Source organism: Salvia hispanica, chromosome 1, assembly GCF_029641045.1.
Source record: "Salvia hispanica isolate PSC_SH4W2 chromosome 1, Shi_PSC_v1, whole genome shotgun sequence".
Lineage (NCBI taxonomy): Eukaryota > Viridiplantae > Streptophyta > Magnoliopsida > Lamiales > Lamiaceae > Salvia > Salvia hispanica.
The window spans coordinates 66609702-66626137 of NC_142692.1; the positions used below are offsets into that span (position 1 = coordinate 66609702).

Genomic DNA, 16436 nt, shown 5'->3' on the forward strand with positions numbered 1-16436 from the left:
ACTACCACCAGTGTACTACACACCTAGATGTAGGTATATTTAATAAATAACTATGCTTTAAGTTTGCGAACCTACTAAAATATAATCGAGTCTATACATTAAATTTTAAGTATATTTTATACTCCTATTTGATTATTTTATTTGACAGTAAATTAATACTCCATATGCTTAATTAAAAATACAATGTGGTTTTCGCTTATAAGGGATAAAATTGACTAGATAGTAGATAGTTATCCATAACACTGTTTAAATTATAAATGTATACGTTAAATATGAAAATTAATGTTTTTATACAATTAATTTCACTAACAAGTTTAGCTTGAATTCTAACAAATCTTTTATTAAACAAACTTGAACATTTTTTTTTTATCTAAGATCATCTCTAATCATACATCAAATCTTATTTTTTATAGAAAACTTCTTCAATCATACTGCAGATCAAAATCTATTTTTGCATTTTTCTACAAAACAACATCAAAATGGCGCCACTGCAAAAATTTTATGAGACATATTTATAAATGATGTAAAATTTGAGTTTGGTGTAAATAAATTGGAATAAAATTACTTTTTAATATGATATATACTTAAAAATAATTTTGAATCTGATGTAAAGCCTGCAAATTTTAAATATGGATAATGTAATAACATAACAAACAGAATTAAAGTACAATTTTACACTTTAACAAAATTATCTTTACATATGCAAACAGTCTAGACCATGTATGAGATCTATGACTTGAATGAATTAGATTACATACTATATATACCATTTAAACTTTGGATATTGGATACTAAATTATTACCGTTTAAATGATTTTATAATAAATAATCAAATTCACCATTTAAATCATGAATTACAAAAAAAATATTTTTTTTATTAAACTATCAATTTCAACAATTTATATCACAGATGTCGAATTAAAAGAAGTCATTTGTAAAAAGTTTTGTAATATCATGGCACGGCATGGAAATACATCTATATGAAATCAAATTCCCAACATCCTATCCAGCTTTATATTATTGAACATTTTCATTATAATTACAAAAATCATATTTAAACTATCAATTTCGACCAATTATATCCTGAATCACAAAAGGTCATTTGTAAAAGTTTAGTAAAATATGTATAATTTGTAATTTGGCATTAAATTGCACTAATAAAAGATCAAATTGCCAACATCCTATTCAGCTTAAAATTACTGATTTTCTTTGTGATATAAATCTATAATTCACCGAAATTTAAAAATTTAATACTACTTACTTTATGATATATTTAGCCATACATACTAAAATAGCCTTTTGTAATTATAGAATAGTGGGCGTGACAAGCTTTAATTAATCAATTGAATTGGCATTTACCTAATAATTACTATACATATTTCCTTTAACAAATCACAAATGCCTTAGCTTTAGCTAATCGGATTCGTTTTTTGACAGAGCTTTAATCACTGGTTTATATATTAGCGAGAAGAAGACTTTCATTTTCGTTGTGAGAGTCTGTAACACAAGCTGAGAAGATTTGAAATAAATAATCATGAAAAAAAAAGCATCTTTTCCCATGATTCCTATGCCTCAATTTTAATTTCTTTCGTTGCTTGTCCTTTTTCCTTTTCCAGCCATTTATAAGATCCAAGAAAGCTCAAGTCTTTGAGGTGAGGTGGTTGATTGTTGTTAGGATCAAGAAAGATACACACAATACAAGGCAGCCCCCAAAATTTGAAGGTGGGGGCCGTGATTTCGCGACCCTAAATTTGTTCAACAGAAAATGGTGTTTATAACCGAAGATATGATCAAGGATTTTCAAGCCCAGATTGAAAAAAGTCAGCCTTTTTCTGCTTCCCAACATTTCACATTTTTTTTTTATTTGCTGATGTTTTAATCCTTTCATTGCAGTCGATGCACCGCTGAAGAAGACATTCATGGTTTGTAATTTTGTGTTGATTTGTTTTATGTTTTTTTTTTGAGTGTGTGAAGAGAAGTGATTGACTTTTGAAGCTCTTGATTTTGTAATACTTGCATAATACATGTCGTTAGTGGTTTCTGTTTATCCGAAAATATTGGATGGAGGAGAGAGGTTGGAGTGGTCAATGTCAACGTGTGGTTGCAATGAAGAAGACTTTGGTGGTTTGAAATTTTTATCTACTTTTGTCTCAATTTCCTGTTGTCGGTTACTGAGTTTGAGTAACTTGCTTAGTTTGCGTGAAAAAAGTTGTGAAATTTGGATTGTTTTTACTATTTGCTTTTCTTTTCAGCAAGTAGTGTTCTTGACCGGTTTATTTGTTGGTTTCTGTATCATTAATTGTACCAGTGTGAGTTTCACTTGATAGGCCAGTTTTTGTGCCTAAGATCCACAGACTGTTTGATGTAACTTTTGGTTTTACATTTGCCATAAAAAAAATTGACTGAAGTGAATAGGAGCTTGAACTAAAGAATTGGGGAAGAGAGCCTTTAGCTAAAGATTGATGCATTGGAACTTATTTGGAGTTTATTTGTTCGTCCCCGTAAACTGATTTTTTTACAACTTTTGTTCATCTTTGATAATATGCAGAATGTACATAGTGGTTATGAAAGGGAGACCTTGGTGAGGTTTATAAAAGCGAGGGAAGGAAGTATTTCGGAGGCATATGATATGGTTTGCTTCGAGCCTGCAATACCTTTTCTCCTTTTAAATCACGTTGATTATTGTTATGAAGCATACCCGTAAAACTACCCGATATTTTCCAGCTTGTTCAGAGTTTAAACTGGAGGATACAGAACGACATTGATAACATACTGGCGGTGAGTTTTTGGGGTCATTTTCTCGAATGCATATCGCATTCCGTGTGTTTCAATCTTTGTAGTCCAGTTTCATTTGATTTTTCATCAAATCTTATATTTGGTCAGCATTCAATACTGACTGATAAGGTATTCCATTTGTGTTAAGAGGAAATATAGAAGATTGATAATGTTTGGTATAGCCATTTAAGTTTCAGTATAATAGTGTAATCTACGGAATATACATTACTGGATTCAAGAGTTTTGTTTTAAGCACTCGAAAACGATGTCAAAGTTGGAAGTTGTGACAGAATTTATAAAACCTTCCAATGCTAAAAAACAAAAAAAGCTCTAAATCTTAACCTACTTGCATGCCATGGAATGAGGCAAATATTTTTTTCCGCACGTTGATAATGACACGGTTGTTTCACGTTTTACAGTTTCAATGTAATTGTGTTTCTTTGCAGAGGCCAATTAACCCTAGCGACGTCTATAGAGCAATTCGGGATACTCAGCTTGTAGGGATATGTGGATGCACTAAAGAGGTTAATTCTAACTGCTTTTACAAGACATATTTTTACCTTGTTCCATAAATCTGACCTAATGTCTTAGTCCCTAACATCTCGGTTTATTTTCCAGGGTCTTCCCGTCATTGCTATTGGCGCTGGGCTCAGCACATATGACAAAGGATCTGTAAGATGTCTATGCTTTACTTCCTTAAAGCAACCGCCTCTGATCATACACCATGTTGTATATATAGCAAGATTGTGTTTAATGTGGCTGTGTACTGTATATGTTTTCTTTTTTCGCTTTGTATTCCTTTCTAACGACTTTCTCCTGTTTTAGATTCACTACTATATTCAGTCACACATCCAGATGAATGAATACAGAGATCGTGTGGTATTGGTAAGCACCGCCATCCAATTTTCAATCTTCAGCTACCTGTACATCTCTAATTGTATCTGTTTAACCTACTTTGTGTTTTTGCAAACAGCCTTCCGCTTCCAAAAAACATGGACGCTATATCGGGACATGCATAAAGATTCTGGATATGACTGGTCTAAGGCTTTCTGCTCTGAATCACATGAAGGTAACATGTCCATCTCCATGTCCTTTCCCAGATGTTTTTTGGTCTATTGCAAGCTAATTTTGTACCTGCATCGAAGATTTTATAGCCACTCAATTTGTATGAGAATCGTAATCTCTTTGCCTAATTGGTAAAAGAATTTGATATTATAAGGTCTTTTCTGCTTAAAACTTAAAAGCCAGCCTTAATTGAATTCAAACAGATTTCTTGCATATTAGCCTCAACAATATAATAAAAGGCACATTGAAGTTATATGAGCTTTTGTGAAGAAGCGACTTCTATCGAATAAAGGAATTCTTGTTCTTTCTCATTCCGGCATCAATTGTAACGCTAGAAAAGTTTGACAACCGGCCTGCATTAATGATGAAATGAGCGAACCATTTATCTTTTTTCGTGTAAAAATTGCATTGGAATTCATATAATACAAAACTAACATCAATCCACCTCTCTTGTTTGCAGTTGTTGTCTGCAATATCTACAATTGATGACTTGAACTATCCTGAGAAGACGGAGACTTATTACATAGTCAATGCCGGATACATATTTTCATCATGTTGGAAGGTCTGACATCGGACAACGATGCACTTAATATGTTTGCATGTCAGCATTCGATAATGCCATAATTCCCTTTCATGTTTGCAGGTCGTTAAACCCCTTCTACGAGAGCGAACAAGAAAGAAAGTTCAAGTTCTTTCTGGCTGTGGCGAAGATGAATTGTTGAAGGTTGGCACTTTTCTGGCTCATATTCTTTCGCTAGCGAGTCTCTTAATAAATTCATCTCGAAAAAACATCATATTTTCTTGTGAGATAATGGTGAATGAATGTGAGGACTTAATCATCGTTCAACTCTAACGATACGCCTCATTCTGCAGATTATGGATTATGATTCCCTTCCGCACTTCTGCAGAAAAGAAGGTTCTGGATTTCGGAGATCTAGAAATGGAGTAGTTGGCAATTGTTATAGCTTGGACCATCCCTTCCATCAGCAGCTCTACAAGTATGTAAAGGAGCAAGCTGCATTACTGGAGTCGGTTGCTCCAGCGAAAGATGGTTCAGTCCACGTGGATTATCCCGAGCCTGATCCAGAAGACGTGAAAGTTGCACAAACCATAGAATCCGAGTTCCAAAAGCTTGAGAACCGGAAAGGGGTCTGTGACTCGTTGCACGAGCTTGAGATAAGTGGGGAGTGAGGCCAGCCGGTGGGACGTCTCTTATATTATTACAAACAAAAGCATTCAACGAAGCTCTAGGGCTGGAGACGTAGGAGCCGTCGAGGATGCGAGGATCCATCCTTTTATTGTTGGAATCGCACGACTTCAAATGTGTAAAATGGGTGGTCCTACTATTCTGCTATTGTTCTTCTTTTGTATATTTTTGTTATACAAGGCTTATAAATAGAAAGGTGCAGCAGCAGACTTTGCAGCATAATTGATGATCTACTCTTATCGATTTTTATAAAATTTTATTATTGTGTGAATTTAGATATTTTGGGAATGTAGTCTATAAACACTGGTTGGGAAAAAATGCAAAATATGCTCAATCTTACACAAACACAGCACATTGAATAAATACACCAGAATCAATACATTATACATATGCTTATAAAGGTGTCTGCAGTGGCTACATGTTCAATAGTTGGTCGTGACTCGGTCGCATGGCCATTGCACCTGTACAAACTACTCAACATGTACAAAGTAAGGTAGGAAGGGACACAAAATACTGAACATCCATTCTGCGTCCCGGCAACTTATGTTTTCTTTCTTGTCGCCCATCCTCACTGAGACTGCAACTATCTCTGATCGTACAACATAAGCAAATGCTACCAGGAACTTAGCTTGATTGCCTGTAGCACTTGTAGGCAAATGCAACTGATGTAGCAGCCATAACAACAGCAAGAGCAGCATATGTATCTTCCCTCTCCCAGCTTTCGTACCACGTAGGCATTGAGCAGACTCTACGTGGGCCAACCCCTTTACCACTATTTTTACGTGAGATGGGTTTTTTGGAGCTCTTCTTAGATTCAGTGGTAAAGTTTGGTACAGCTGGAGGATCTTCTCTTTTCTCTTCCAACATGGGGTTCTGACAGCAAGAGAAGTCTCCACTGACCTGACAACAACCCTCACCCCGCGTTTGAGATTCACACACTCTACCACTTTCTTCATTTGTTTGTATAGAGTCCTTCAAGCTCCTATCCATACTTGACCCACCTTGAACCTTGAACCTTAATTCCTGTGTTTTCTTCTGTTCTTCTTCAGATAATCCCATCTGTCCCCTGTAAGAAAACGATAATGTCCAATGACTAAAAGAAGGAAAAAGACAATTGAAATTGTCCAAAAATAGATAACGACCGACTCTAGAGTCAGAAGCATAGAAGACAAACCAAATTGTAGTTACCAACCATTTCTGACACCAGAACTTGCTCAAAAATTCAACTAAAGAAAAATCTCACGAAAGTGGATCTATCATTCCCTTCTTTATTAACCAATGTATATTCTTCAGCCTTTACTTTATCAAGGGAAAAGGTATTGACATGTCGCGCTTCTTCCGGTATCAATATAACATCAGGCATCTACTTGGTCGCTTAAATTTAGAGAATACCAAACATTTATGGACAAGTTTTTTATTGGATTTCAGGTTCTAACATTATAAGGAGCCTCTAATTTACCATGCACTCATATTTACATACATGGAAGATAAAGGAAAATACCTCCACAAGAAATCTACGATTTCTCCTTTACCAATATGCTGTTCGAGCAAAAGAGGCACATCTTCAGGCATAACATATCCATACCTGCAGCATAGCGGTCATAAGAAAACAGGTAATTACAGGTCAGAGCAACTCAGTTATAGACACGCATTGGCATCTTCCTCTTCATAAGGGTGTCCACAACTTCTAATAAGAAAATAATTAATAGCTGCAAAAGGCATTCTATGGCCAAACAAAATCACTAACCAATGCCCTGTGACTTCTTTCTTCATATTTGGTCCAAAAATGATCACGTTCCCTGCATACTTATGGCCTCCAATGTGTGAACAGGGGCTAACAGACACTTTTCCTTGTAGATCACGTAACTCAATCTCAGTTTTAAATTTACTAATGATAGATGGTCCGCATACACCGCATCGTCGATCCCTTGACCCATGGCAGCATACAAAGATGTACCAGCCCCTTAGATGTTCTGGACTTCCAGGCAACCATTCACCATTCTTCACAAGCACTTCCTCAACAAATGTGTCGACATCAAAATGTGTTAATCTCCTGCAATAGCAGTTGATATTAGTCCAAGCAATGGGACATTAAGGACACCAATGGTTTACTTCAGCATTAAAAGATGGATTTCTTTCTTTAACCTGTATCTGATCATATCCGGAAATATTAACACATCACCATTTGATGTCTCGGTTCCATCATGTCCCTCACATATTGTCAAGCGAGTCTGAGAGGAAAGGCACATTAAAGGATAATGATCATTAACACAGGCATTTCCATATAATTGCCATAAAACAGTATCAGGGAAAATATGCGCTATGATACAAATTAACGAACGATATGCTCATAAATTCCTCACATAGGGATAGTAACCATACAGAAACCAAAACACCACTATGGAGGGAACTATTATTGAAAAGTAAGGCACCCCATACCTAGATAACGATGTACATTAGGTTGCAGTTTGTAGGATGTAAATCACAACTTTTCTTGTCACTTTCACTTACAAAATATTGATAGTCTTTTTACTAAATGTACATTTAACCAAACACAAGCATGAATCAAAAGCACACTGACTAGCAAAAAATTAGGCAAAAAACACAATTTAGCAAACAGCAAAATGTTGAAGTCAGGCTAGTTGACCACAGAAATTCAAATTTCGAAAACATATAATTTTCACAGATCATCCAAATTCGAAGCAAAACCAAAAATATCATGTCAGAGTAACTGGCATTATTAGAAATGACACCAGCCGATTTGAAATTTCTAAACTCGTGGAACAGTGAGGCGAAACTGAAAAAAAAAAAAACATAAATCGGAAGAAAGGGGGGAAATACCTGGAGCAGCATGGAAGGGTTTCTGGCAGCCAAAGCGGCGGCGAGGAGGCGAGGGAGGCGATCGAATTCGGCGGCCTCGATGCGGGGAGGCCAGACCTGAGGGTTTTTGTAGCAGAGGAAGACGTGGCGGTCGTAGAGCTCGACGGTGCCGACGAGCGGAGACTGCCTGAAATCGGGTCGGGCGAATCCGTAATCGGATTCGTTAAAAAAAGCAGAATCGTATGCGCCACCGAGTATGCTGCCATCGTTCTGGAAGCTTCCGGAAGCGCTGCCGATTTGGGGGCCATCGAGGAGGTAGGCGTCGGCGTCGGAGACGGCGATTGGGGAAGAGGAGGGGTGGTGGCCACTGAGGAGCAAAAGCGGGTCATCGCGATTAGCAGCCATGAGTCAATTTTGGAGTCAATTTGGATTCTTCTTCAGTCAAAAACACACAAAAATTTGCCACTCACATTTTCAAGCAGGTGAAATGGAGTAAATAAATCATTAACCTTCACGTTCTAATTTATCATTATTATTTACTGAATACTTTTTCAGATTAAGGTAGTCAACACAGTTTAGAAACATGAGGATTGATGGTTGCAATTTGCAAATATTTAATCTGATAAAATTTCAAATTTATTAGATTGCACTCTATTAATGTTCGAGATGATTGATCCAGATGAATAACTAAACAAAAATAATAAATTTAACCTCTAATTTTTTTATTTAATAATAATATAGTACTACACCGTATTAGATTTATTAATATACTAATATAATGGTCCTGTTAAATTGAGATTTTTTAGTTTAATTATAATTAAGATGTATTTTCAGATACTCATCTATAATATTTTCGAAATATTAACATCAACTGCAAGTAGATTATGTCAACTCAAAGTATTATCATCAATAGTTTGCACATCAAATGTCAACAACTTATAGTTGATATTATATGTGTACAGTTGACATAAATTGTATATGTAGTTATATGTGTAGTTGACATGAATTGTATATTTTGTGGACAAAAAAAATAAAAAAAAAATAAAATTTAAAAAATAAAAAAAAAATTAAAAAGTTTTTAAAAAAATTAATAAATCAAATGTACCATGAAATTATCATTCTGCTCTTTCATAATTAATTAATCTAAAAATATTTTCTGTGTGATAAATTCTGGACCCAATCAATTAATAAAAATGAATGGTGATAATGAAGCTAAAAAATCTCAATTGATCACAACCCACTAATATAATAATAATAATAATAGATAGTAATATTTTGAATTTACTATTATAAATATTTCAAATTCTGATACATAGTCTAAATTTAATCGAAATATGTTTATATTCAATTTTAATTTACAAAACCTTAAATTAGATTGAAACATGTCAAGATTAATCATAATATATTCATATATGTTATGTAATAATTCAAGATTTATCAAAAGTTATTATAAACATGCATATCATACTGTACATACTTTTTAAATTTCTACATTAATCGCGTTTGAATCAAAGTATACATATTGAAAATTTTCTAATTAAATATTCTACATTAATTAAATATAAGAATTTTATAATTATGCATTTCCTTTGGATTTTTTGAAATATTTTTAAAATTTAATTTTATAATGTTATTTATATCTTTTATTTGGTATATGTATTTATGTAATACTCCCTCCGTCCGCCATTAAAAGTCTCATTTCTTGGTGGCATGGGTTTTAAGAAAGATTAAGAAAAGTCGGTGGAAAAAAAGTTAATGGAATATGGGTCTCATTTGTATATATTAGTTTTAAATGAAATGTGAGTGTAATGAGTTAGGTGGAGGTGAGCCCCTATTACCATTTATGGTAAAAGTGAACCGAGACTTCTATTCGTGGACTGACTAAAATGGAAAAACGAATCTTCTATTTGCGGACGGAGGGAGTACTTACTAGAATATTATAAGTATAGGATTTTACTATAAAAAATAAATTTTTATTGTTAATTTTTACCGCAACCAGTTTGAAATAAATGTATTTATAATTAAGATTGAAAATTTATAACTTGGTCAACCCACAGTCGGAATATGATTAGTCTAAAATTCAATAGATGGGGCCCATCGATACTCGTAATGGACTAACTCAATTGACATTCCTAAATTACATATTACACGGGTATTAAGAATTAAGAATTAGTCTTCTATCTTTTGTTGGATTTTTTGAAAATATTTATTTTGGATTGTGTTTTATGGAATACTAGTAATGATTTTTCAGTCATAGATGTTAATGTCTTGTCATTTTGACTGCGTAAGGTATAGAATGAATGCGTGGTATGAATCCTAAATTGCTCTAAACGGGATGTGTCTCGGAAAACACTAATAATTACGATTATTAAATTTTTACCCTTTTTTATACATGGGGATATGGAGTAATGACTGTCGATTTATTTTTCCTTAACCAAGATACACCTACTACTATTATTTAAAAACACTCCTATGACAGAATATACACCCATTGCATTTGCATAGTTGTAGATTCTGACTTTAATACTCCCTCCGTCCCAGATAATTTGAGACGATTTAAAAAATCTGATAGAAAGTGAGTTGAAAAAGTCAGTGGGACGTAAAAACTAAAATATTAGTTTTATATATATCACCGTCGTCATATCCAAACAATAATCTTTTTTCTATCATTTTTGTTCGTTTTAGATTATTTTGTAGACTTTATAATCTAGAAGTAAAATTCTAATTATTTTTATATTTTTATCTATATTATTTTATCATCCTATTTGCTTTTCGTTGAGAAATACGGCTTAGTATTTCAGTAGAATCAAAACAAACGAAATCAAATACGTATAGGAGAGAGGAAAGGGGGGAAGGGAAAAGAAAAGGAAGAGTTGGTGGCGGAAGTGTTGGAAAAATTTGAATCCAGCCGAAATCTAACAAGCAGATATTCATTTTCAGTTTCAGAAATTTCACTCTCTCACATGCTCGGCGTGAATTTGGAAGCCGAATCATCCGCGCTGGGCAGATGAGGAAACTCTGATCCAGGTTTTATGAGTGCAATTATGAAACCCCCAAATAATCGGCCCACTCACTATATATATTTATATTATATTTTTTGCACAAATTCCAGATTCAAATTATACGTGAGTGAAGAAGAGGAGTGAGAATCGAGAATCGAGAATCTCTCGATCGCGATGCCGAATACCAGCGGGAGTGAGAGTGATTCCGCGGCGGCGGACTCGCCGAGGTGGACGTGGGAGGAGGACAAGCAATTCGAGGACTGCCTCGTGGATTTCCCCGACGATTGCGCCGATCGATGGGAGAAAATCGCCGCGCGCCTCGGGACCAAATCGGCGGCGGAGGTCGAGCGGCACTACGCTCTGCTGCTGGAGGACATGGCGGCGATCGATGCAGGGGAGATCGAGCCGCCGGCGTACGTGGACCAATCGCCGGAGCCCCAACCGTGCCCTAAATCTGAGAAAAAGCAAATGGGGAGGAAAGCCGGCAGACCTTGGACCGAAGACGAGCACAGGTAAACTGAATTGCATTCTAGTAACATTTTTGTTTATTAGTTTGATGATCGAATTGTAGTTTTGTTGAATTGTTGTTTTGTTGCTGTCGTTCTTCAATTGTGACATTTTTGTATTCATGGAAAAGGCTGTTTCTGCTTGGACTGGAGAATTATGGGAAAGGGGACTGGAAGAGCATATCGCGATACGTCGTTCTCACGAGGAACCCGACGCAAGTGGCAAGTCACGCTCAGAAGCACTTCGAGCGTCAGGAGAGGGAGGATCAAAGCAAGAAGAGACGAAGCATTTTCGACTCTTCCATTTCTCAGGCGAAGGCGAAGACCAAGACATGAGGAGTTGTTTTAGGACATGAATATTTGTAGATAACATACTCTCAGTATCCATTCTATCTCTTCATTTTGTTCACAGATTAAGTCATTCACATCAGTTCATTCTCTTCTTCAAACTTTGTGATATTTGACATTACCAAACTCTCATTTTATGCCAGAAAGCAAAACCTGCATATTTTGCAGTTTCAACACCACTATTGATTTACAACTTGCACCATATAAACTGCAAATGCTATCTTGAATTCATGGCTGGTTTGAAAAAATTATGCATCAGTACAATGTACACAGGGAAAGTTGTTAATAAAGACAAAAGAAATGCCACAAAATCACTGTTGATGCAGGCGTTGCTCAAGGAGCTCGTTTTCTTTTCTAATGGCATCAAGATCTTCTTGTAACTTGCTCATGTTCATGCTCATACCATGGAGGGTTGCAAGTTTGGCCTCATAATCAGCAGCTTCTCTACGCGATCTGTCAGTGGCTAGGACTTTTTCGGCTATCTGTTCGAAGCTTTCATGGATATCCGTGAGAAGCCTATGAGCTTGTCGAGCAACACGATCCTTTTTGGCTTCCCTATAGAACCACATATCAAATGATAATAAGAACTGGATTCAAACAATTGATGTGCCTTAATAGACTTCAGATGAAAAGCCATGGGTGCATTTCAAAACTATACCTGAAAACTGTTTCATTAACTACTGCATAAGTTCGATTAAGGCGTTCCTGGATAGTATTACTCTCCAACTGGAGCTCCCTGGTATCTTTCAGGATACGTTGTATGTCGTTATCCTGTTTCCTGCTGTTTCTAGTAATTTCAGTGACACGCTCAATGTAGGACCTCCTTGGTGGCAGCTTGGGCTGTTTCTTGAGATCTTGTGATAGCTTAGAGAGTTCCTCCTCCCTTATTTTAAGAAACAACACAGACATGTTAGTTGATATTTTAACATACATCAACTAACTCTAGCTCTAGCAATACCTGGAATCTATGAGATAAAGTAAAACTTGAACTGTGTTGCACTAGAGACAGTAAGCATAAGAAATAATCTTAGGGGTGGAGATTGAAAACAACTGTTCCAAGAGTTTAACATGGGAAATAAGCCTAAGCAAACCAGCTGGTATCTGTGAAGATCATATAAGTACAACACCATTTACAACACTTTCAAGTCATAAGCAGACCAGTGTATGCCAATAAAGGAATTGTAATATACTGCCCAACTGCGGTCACATAGGTGCTTAAAAACAATATTTGGCTCAAATGACAAGCAATAGTCATGTGGCATCAAGACATTATCGTACGAAATTAAATCATGTCTTCAACACTCAGTAATACTACTATCTTGGTACAAGTGATCATGGTGGACAAGGAATAACTGTATCTGTTTGCTATCTTGCTACATCTAGTTTCAGAAAGAGATGCAAAATAGCAACCGAAGTACCTTGTTTTGATCTCCGCTAAAACAGATTCTGTTTCCATTTTCATCTTCACAAGCTTTCCACTTGCCTCAGGATATAATGAAAAGAGAGATTGTTCAAGATTTCTCTTCTTCTCCAACAGAGGTCCTTCAGTAGCTTTCCTGCATTTAAAATTCGTGACAATCCTTTTGTGGAAAATAAACACCACACTTCTCACTCAGGTTGAATGGTATACTCCTCAAAATTCAAAGAAATAAATATATAAAACGACTTAAAATGAAATCAATTATACAGTAAAGCCTGTCTGTTTCAGGTGTCAGTTCAAGTAAAATTAAAACCCCAAGCAAGTCATCAACAAATCCTACCACTCTGATTCCAGCTCCTTTAGCTTATGTCTTTTGGCTTCCACTTGTTCATTGAGCTGATCAATGTAAAATTCAACAGGGTGCTGGCCATCACACACCATTTCTGCAGCTGCTTTTAACAGCTGCAACTCTTCACCAAGATGCTGCAAGTAGAATAACTTGCTAATCTCAGCACTCAGTAAGTATACAATACATAAAACATCAATGGACACAAGAATCACCAATTTCAATATCACAAAATTCAACAAAGGCAAATACTTCTCTCCCGGTTGCATTTTCAGTATCGGTTTGATGTCGAACTGTAAAATGATTTTTCTAAGAGAATATTACTTCTAAGCTTTCAAGCTAATCACAAATAAATTCAACTGGTGAAGCTTGAATGAAGGAACACAAATTTACCTGAGAATTTTTTTGGTCATTCCTTCCGGAGCTCTCAGCCCCTTCTGAAATACACGAATACCGATCTCCCTTCGCATTAGTTTCTTTATCCTCTAGTTTCACATTGTGTAAAGCTGAATTAAATCCATCCAAAATCTCTTCAATTTGCACAGTATCTCCCTCATCACCGAGCTCGTTACCTCCATCTCTTAAAGGCGCTGTGCGAGCTGCAGAAGATTCAGAGAGTTTTGCAACCAAAAATCTCACTAGGTTATACGAGTCCTCCTCGGATGGGTACAGAAACTGCCTAATGAAAATCCATATCACTTCATCAGAGATAATAATTGCTCCATATGATGGAGAAACGGGAAATTTGTGAATTGAAATGCACAATTGAGAGAATTGAATGATAGTACTATGAAACAAACTGCCCTAATTGAATTGTGCAGTGAAAACAAGTAAGGATGGAAGAGAAGCAGTGGAAACCTTGTGGAAACTGAGGTCGGCGCTGTAGCCTAACTCATTAAAGGCGTGTGCGAGTTCGGAGCAGATTTTGAGCCTATCAGGGATTGAATCCACCGGCAAGCATGGAGGAAACGCCGACGCATAACGCTGGCCGTCGATCAAGCGGAGTGCGGCGGAGCAGAGGGAGAAGAGAGAGGGCGGTGTGAGGTCTCCGACAGAAGAGCAGCCGAGCGGAATCGGTACGCCCGAGTTGGCTAGCGAGTTGAGTAAGATCTCCTCCGAAGCTTCCATAGCTACAGTTGAGGTCTAAGCTCTGGTTCTGGCGATTTTCCAACCCCACGACGTCGTTTGGCTTCCAATAACTCGATATTTACAAAATCGTTGGAGGTTTTACTACTCTCCTCTGTTTCTTTTTAATAGAGATGCTTAGATTAAAAATAGTGTGTGAACTAAAAAATAGTGAATAAAATAAAATAGATAAAAAGATAATAAAATATAAGAGATAGTTTCTTTTAATACTTTTTAATAGAGATGCTTAGATTAAAAATAGTGTGTGAACTAAAAATAGTGAATAAAATAAAATAGATAAAAAGATAATAAAATAAGAGAGATAGTTTCTTTTTATTAAAAGTAGAAATAATTTAATTATTTTAAAATAAAAAAATGACTCAATTAATATGAAAATGATGGTAACGAGTACAATATTCATTTGAGTGTATACATATTTAGAAAGGCAAAAAAATGTTATCAAATTACTTATTTTATTAAATTGAATCTATTTCAATTTCTTATTTGATTTAAGATGATTAGACCAAACTTTGAAACAAATACTCCATCCATCCTCAAAGAATATGGCACTTTGAGTTCGTAATCCATTCACTTTTCTTTACATTTCATAAAATTCGTGCGAAACAAATATGAACAACAAAATTAACGATTAAACATACCATCTAACTATTACTCCCTCCGTCCATGAGTAGGAGTCCCGTTTTTCCATCATGGTCCGTCCACGAATAGGAGTCCCAGTTCATAATTACCAAGGTAAAGAGACCTCACATTCCACTAACTCATTCCACTCACATATCATTTAATACTAATATATACAAGTGAGACTCATATTCCACTAACTTTCTTCCATCTACTTTTCTTAACATTTCTTAAAACCCGTATCGGATAGAAATGAGACTCCCATTCGTGGACGGAGGGATATGTCTAGACTATAGAATCCACAATCCTATGCTAACCTAAAATCGCTACTTGTCCACCGTCGACCAACATTGAGAAATTAACACAACAACTCAACCAAAATTAAACATTATCAAATATCACAATAATTAAACAACCAAAATCAAGAATATCCAGAAAGATTACATGCCATGGCGGCAACCACCGGTTGCATGATGCGAACATGCCATATGGATCTTCTCGCCAAGATATGGGTTGAGTTTGCTCTCACAAAAAATCGGAGCAACATTAGCACCTTTTTTTGAACAAATTATCGATCGCCACGAGCACCCATCATAAAAACAGGCCCCAAACCCTAAATATCTATTAAAACAAGCAAATATTCAACCACTCAAACTCACTAAAATCAAGAAATCACCAAAACATTACCTCATTAAAGAATTTAATTACTCCCTCCGCCCCTTATTAGGAGTCACTCTTTGACCGGGCACGGGTTTTAAGAAATGTAAAGAAAAGTTGGTTGAAAAAGTTAGTGGAATGTGAGACCAATTTTTTTAGATTGATTTTATAATAAAATGTGAGTGAATTGAGTTAGTGGAATGTGAGACCTACTTACTATTTATGGTAAAAATGAAGTGTGACTCTTAATTGGGGACGGACCGAAATGAAAAATTGTGACTTTTAATAGGGGACGAAGGGAGTATAAAAAAAAGTCTAAATAGGAGATTGCACTCCAGTTGTGCATCCCTCCGTTATTTATGTAATTAAGAAATAAATAAAAGACTAATCAATTCTATAAATACCTAAATGGGGTAGTGATAAAATGCAAACTTATATATTGTATAAACTCAAAACTCTTCAATACAGCTTTACACAGTTTCAATACAATATCAACATAGTGTAAAATTTCAAGATTTTAATGTCA

The 16436-nt window shown here is 35.6% G+C and overlaps 4 protein-coding genes across 5 annotated transcripts; 2 read left to right on the forward strand and 2 right to left on the reverse strand.

The window, feature by feature from the left end:
* Positions 1 to 1417: 1417 nt before the first annotated feature.
* Positions 1418 to 5318, forward strand: LOC125222175 (phosphatidylinositol/phosphatidylcholine transfer protein SFH2-like). Of its 2 annotated transcripts, XM_048124665.2 has the most exons (11): positions 1418 to 1820; positions 1894 to 1922; positions 2549 to 2632; positions 2725 to 2778; positions 3222 to 3299; positions 3394 to 3447; positions 3601 to 3660; positions 3749 to 3844; positions 4301 to 4402; positions 4484 to 4564; positions 4714 to 5318. In XM_048124665.2, the coding sequence occupies exons 1-11, from the start codon at positions 1766 to 1768 to the stop codon at positions 5029 to 5031; spliced, it is 1011 nt and encodes a 336-aa protein (XP_047980622.1). In that variant the 5' UTR covers positions 1418 to 1765; the 3' UTR covers positions 5032 to 5318. The 2 variants fall into 2 exon arrangements, with proteins under 2 accessions (XP_047980622.1, XP_088912539.1); XM_089056413.1 differs by lacking the exons at positions 1418 to 1820; positions 1894 to 1922 and adding an exon at positions 1957 to 2124.
* A 65-nt stretch (positions 5319 to 5383) lies between these two features.
* LOC125222174 (Sucrase/ferredoxin-like family protein) lies at positions 5384 to 8338 on the reverse strand. Its single transcript, XM_048124664.2, has 5 exons — positions 7889 to 8338; positions 7193 to 7278; positions 6795 to 7100; positions 6549 to 6632; positions 5384 to 6113 (listed from the first exon to the last, which is right to left on the reverse strand). Exons 1-5 carry the CDS (start codon positions 8270 to 8272, stop codon positions 5672 to 5674), a joined length of 1302 nt encoding a protein of 433 aa, XP_047980621.1. The 5' UTR covers positions 8273 to 8338; the 3' UTR covers positions 5384 to 5671.
* A 2334-nt stretch (positions 8339 to 10672) lies between these two features.
* LOC125223297 (transcription factor DIVARICATA-like) lies at positions 10673 to 11899 on the forward strand. Its single transcript, XM_048126380.2, has 3 exons — positions 10673 to 10894; positions 10980 to 11381; positions 11507 to 11899. The coding sequence occupies exons 2-3, from the start codon at positions 11044 to 11046 to the stop codon at positions 11709 to 11711; spliced, it is 543 nt and encodes a 180-aa protein (XP_047982337.1). The 5' UTR covers positions 10673 to 10894; positions 10980 to 11043; the 3' UTR covers positions 11712 to 11899.
* A 30-nt stretch (positions 11900 to 11929) lies between these two features.
* Positions 11930 to 14714, reverse strand: LOC125223296 (coiled-coil protein). Its single transcript, XM_048126379.2, has 6 exons — positions 14348 to 14714; positions 13883 to 14164; positions 13484 to 13626; positions 13142 to 13279; positions 12382 to 12606; positions 11930 to 12278 (listed from the first exon to the last, which is right to left on the reverse strand). The coding sequence occupies exons 1-6, from the start codon at positions 14615 to 14617 to the stop codon at positions 12035 to 12037; spliced, it is 1302 nt and encodes a 433-aa protein (XP_047982336.1). The 5' UTR covers positions 14618 to 14714; the 3' UTR covers positions 11930 to 12034.
* Between the last annotated feature and the right edge of the window lie 1722 nt (positions 14715 to 16436).

Coding starts and splice junctions, on each gene's coding strand:
- LOC125223297 (XM_048126380.2), top strand. CDS start 11,044: ATGCCGAATACCAGCGGGAGTGAGAGTGATTCCGCGGCGGCGGACTCG. Junction 11,382..11,506: donor TGGACCGAAGACGAGCACAG/GTAAACTGAATT, acceptor TTCATGGAAAAG/GCTGTTTCTGCTTGGACTGG.
- LOC125222175 (XM_048124665.2), top strand. CDS start 1,766: ATGGTGTTTATAACCGAAGATATGATCAAGGATTTTCAAGCCCAGATT. Junction 2,779..3,221: donor ACATTGATAACATACTGGCG/GTGAGTTTTTGG, acceptor GTTTCTTTGCAG/AGGCCAATTAACCCTAGCGA. Junction 3,845..4,300: donor CTGCTCTGAATCACATGAAG/GTAACATGTCCA, acceptor TCTTGTTTGCAG/TTGTTGTCTGCAATATCTAC.
- LOC125223296 (XM_048126379.2), bottom strand. CDS start 14,617: ATGGAAGCTTCGGAGGAGATCTTACTCAACTCGCTAGCCAACTCGGGC. Junction 14,165..14,347: donor CCGACCTCAGTTTCCACAAG/GTTTCCACTGCT, acceptor TTCATTAGGCAG/TTTCTGTACCCATCCGAGGA. Junction 13,280..13,483: donor AAGGAGCTGGAATCAGAGTG/GTAGGATTTGTT, acceptor TTTTAAATGCAG/GAAAGCTACTGAAGGACCTC.
- LOC125222174 (XM_048124664.2), bottom strand. CDS start 8,272: ATGGCTGCTAATCGCGATGACCCGCTTTTGCTCCTCAGTGGCCACCAC. Junction 7,101..7,192: donor CCGGATATGATCAGATACAG/GTTAAAGAAAGA, acceptor CTGCTATTGCAG/GAGATTAACACATTTTGATG. Junction 6,633..6,794: donor AAAGAAGTCACAGGGCATTG/GTTAGTGATTTT, acceptor GCTATGCTGCAG/GTATGGATATGTTATGCCTG.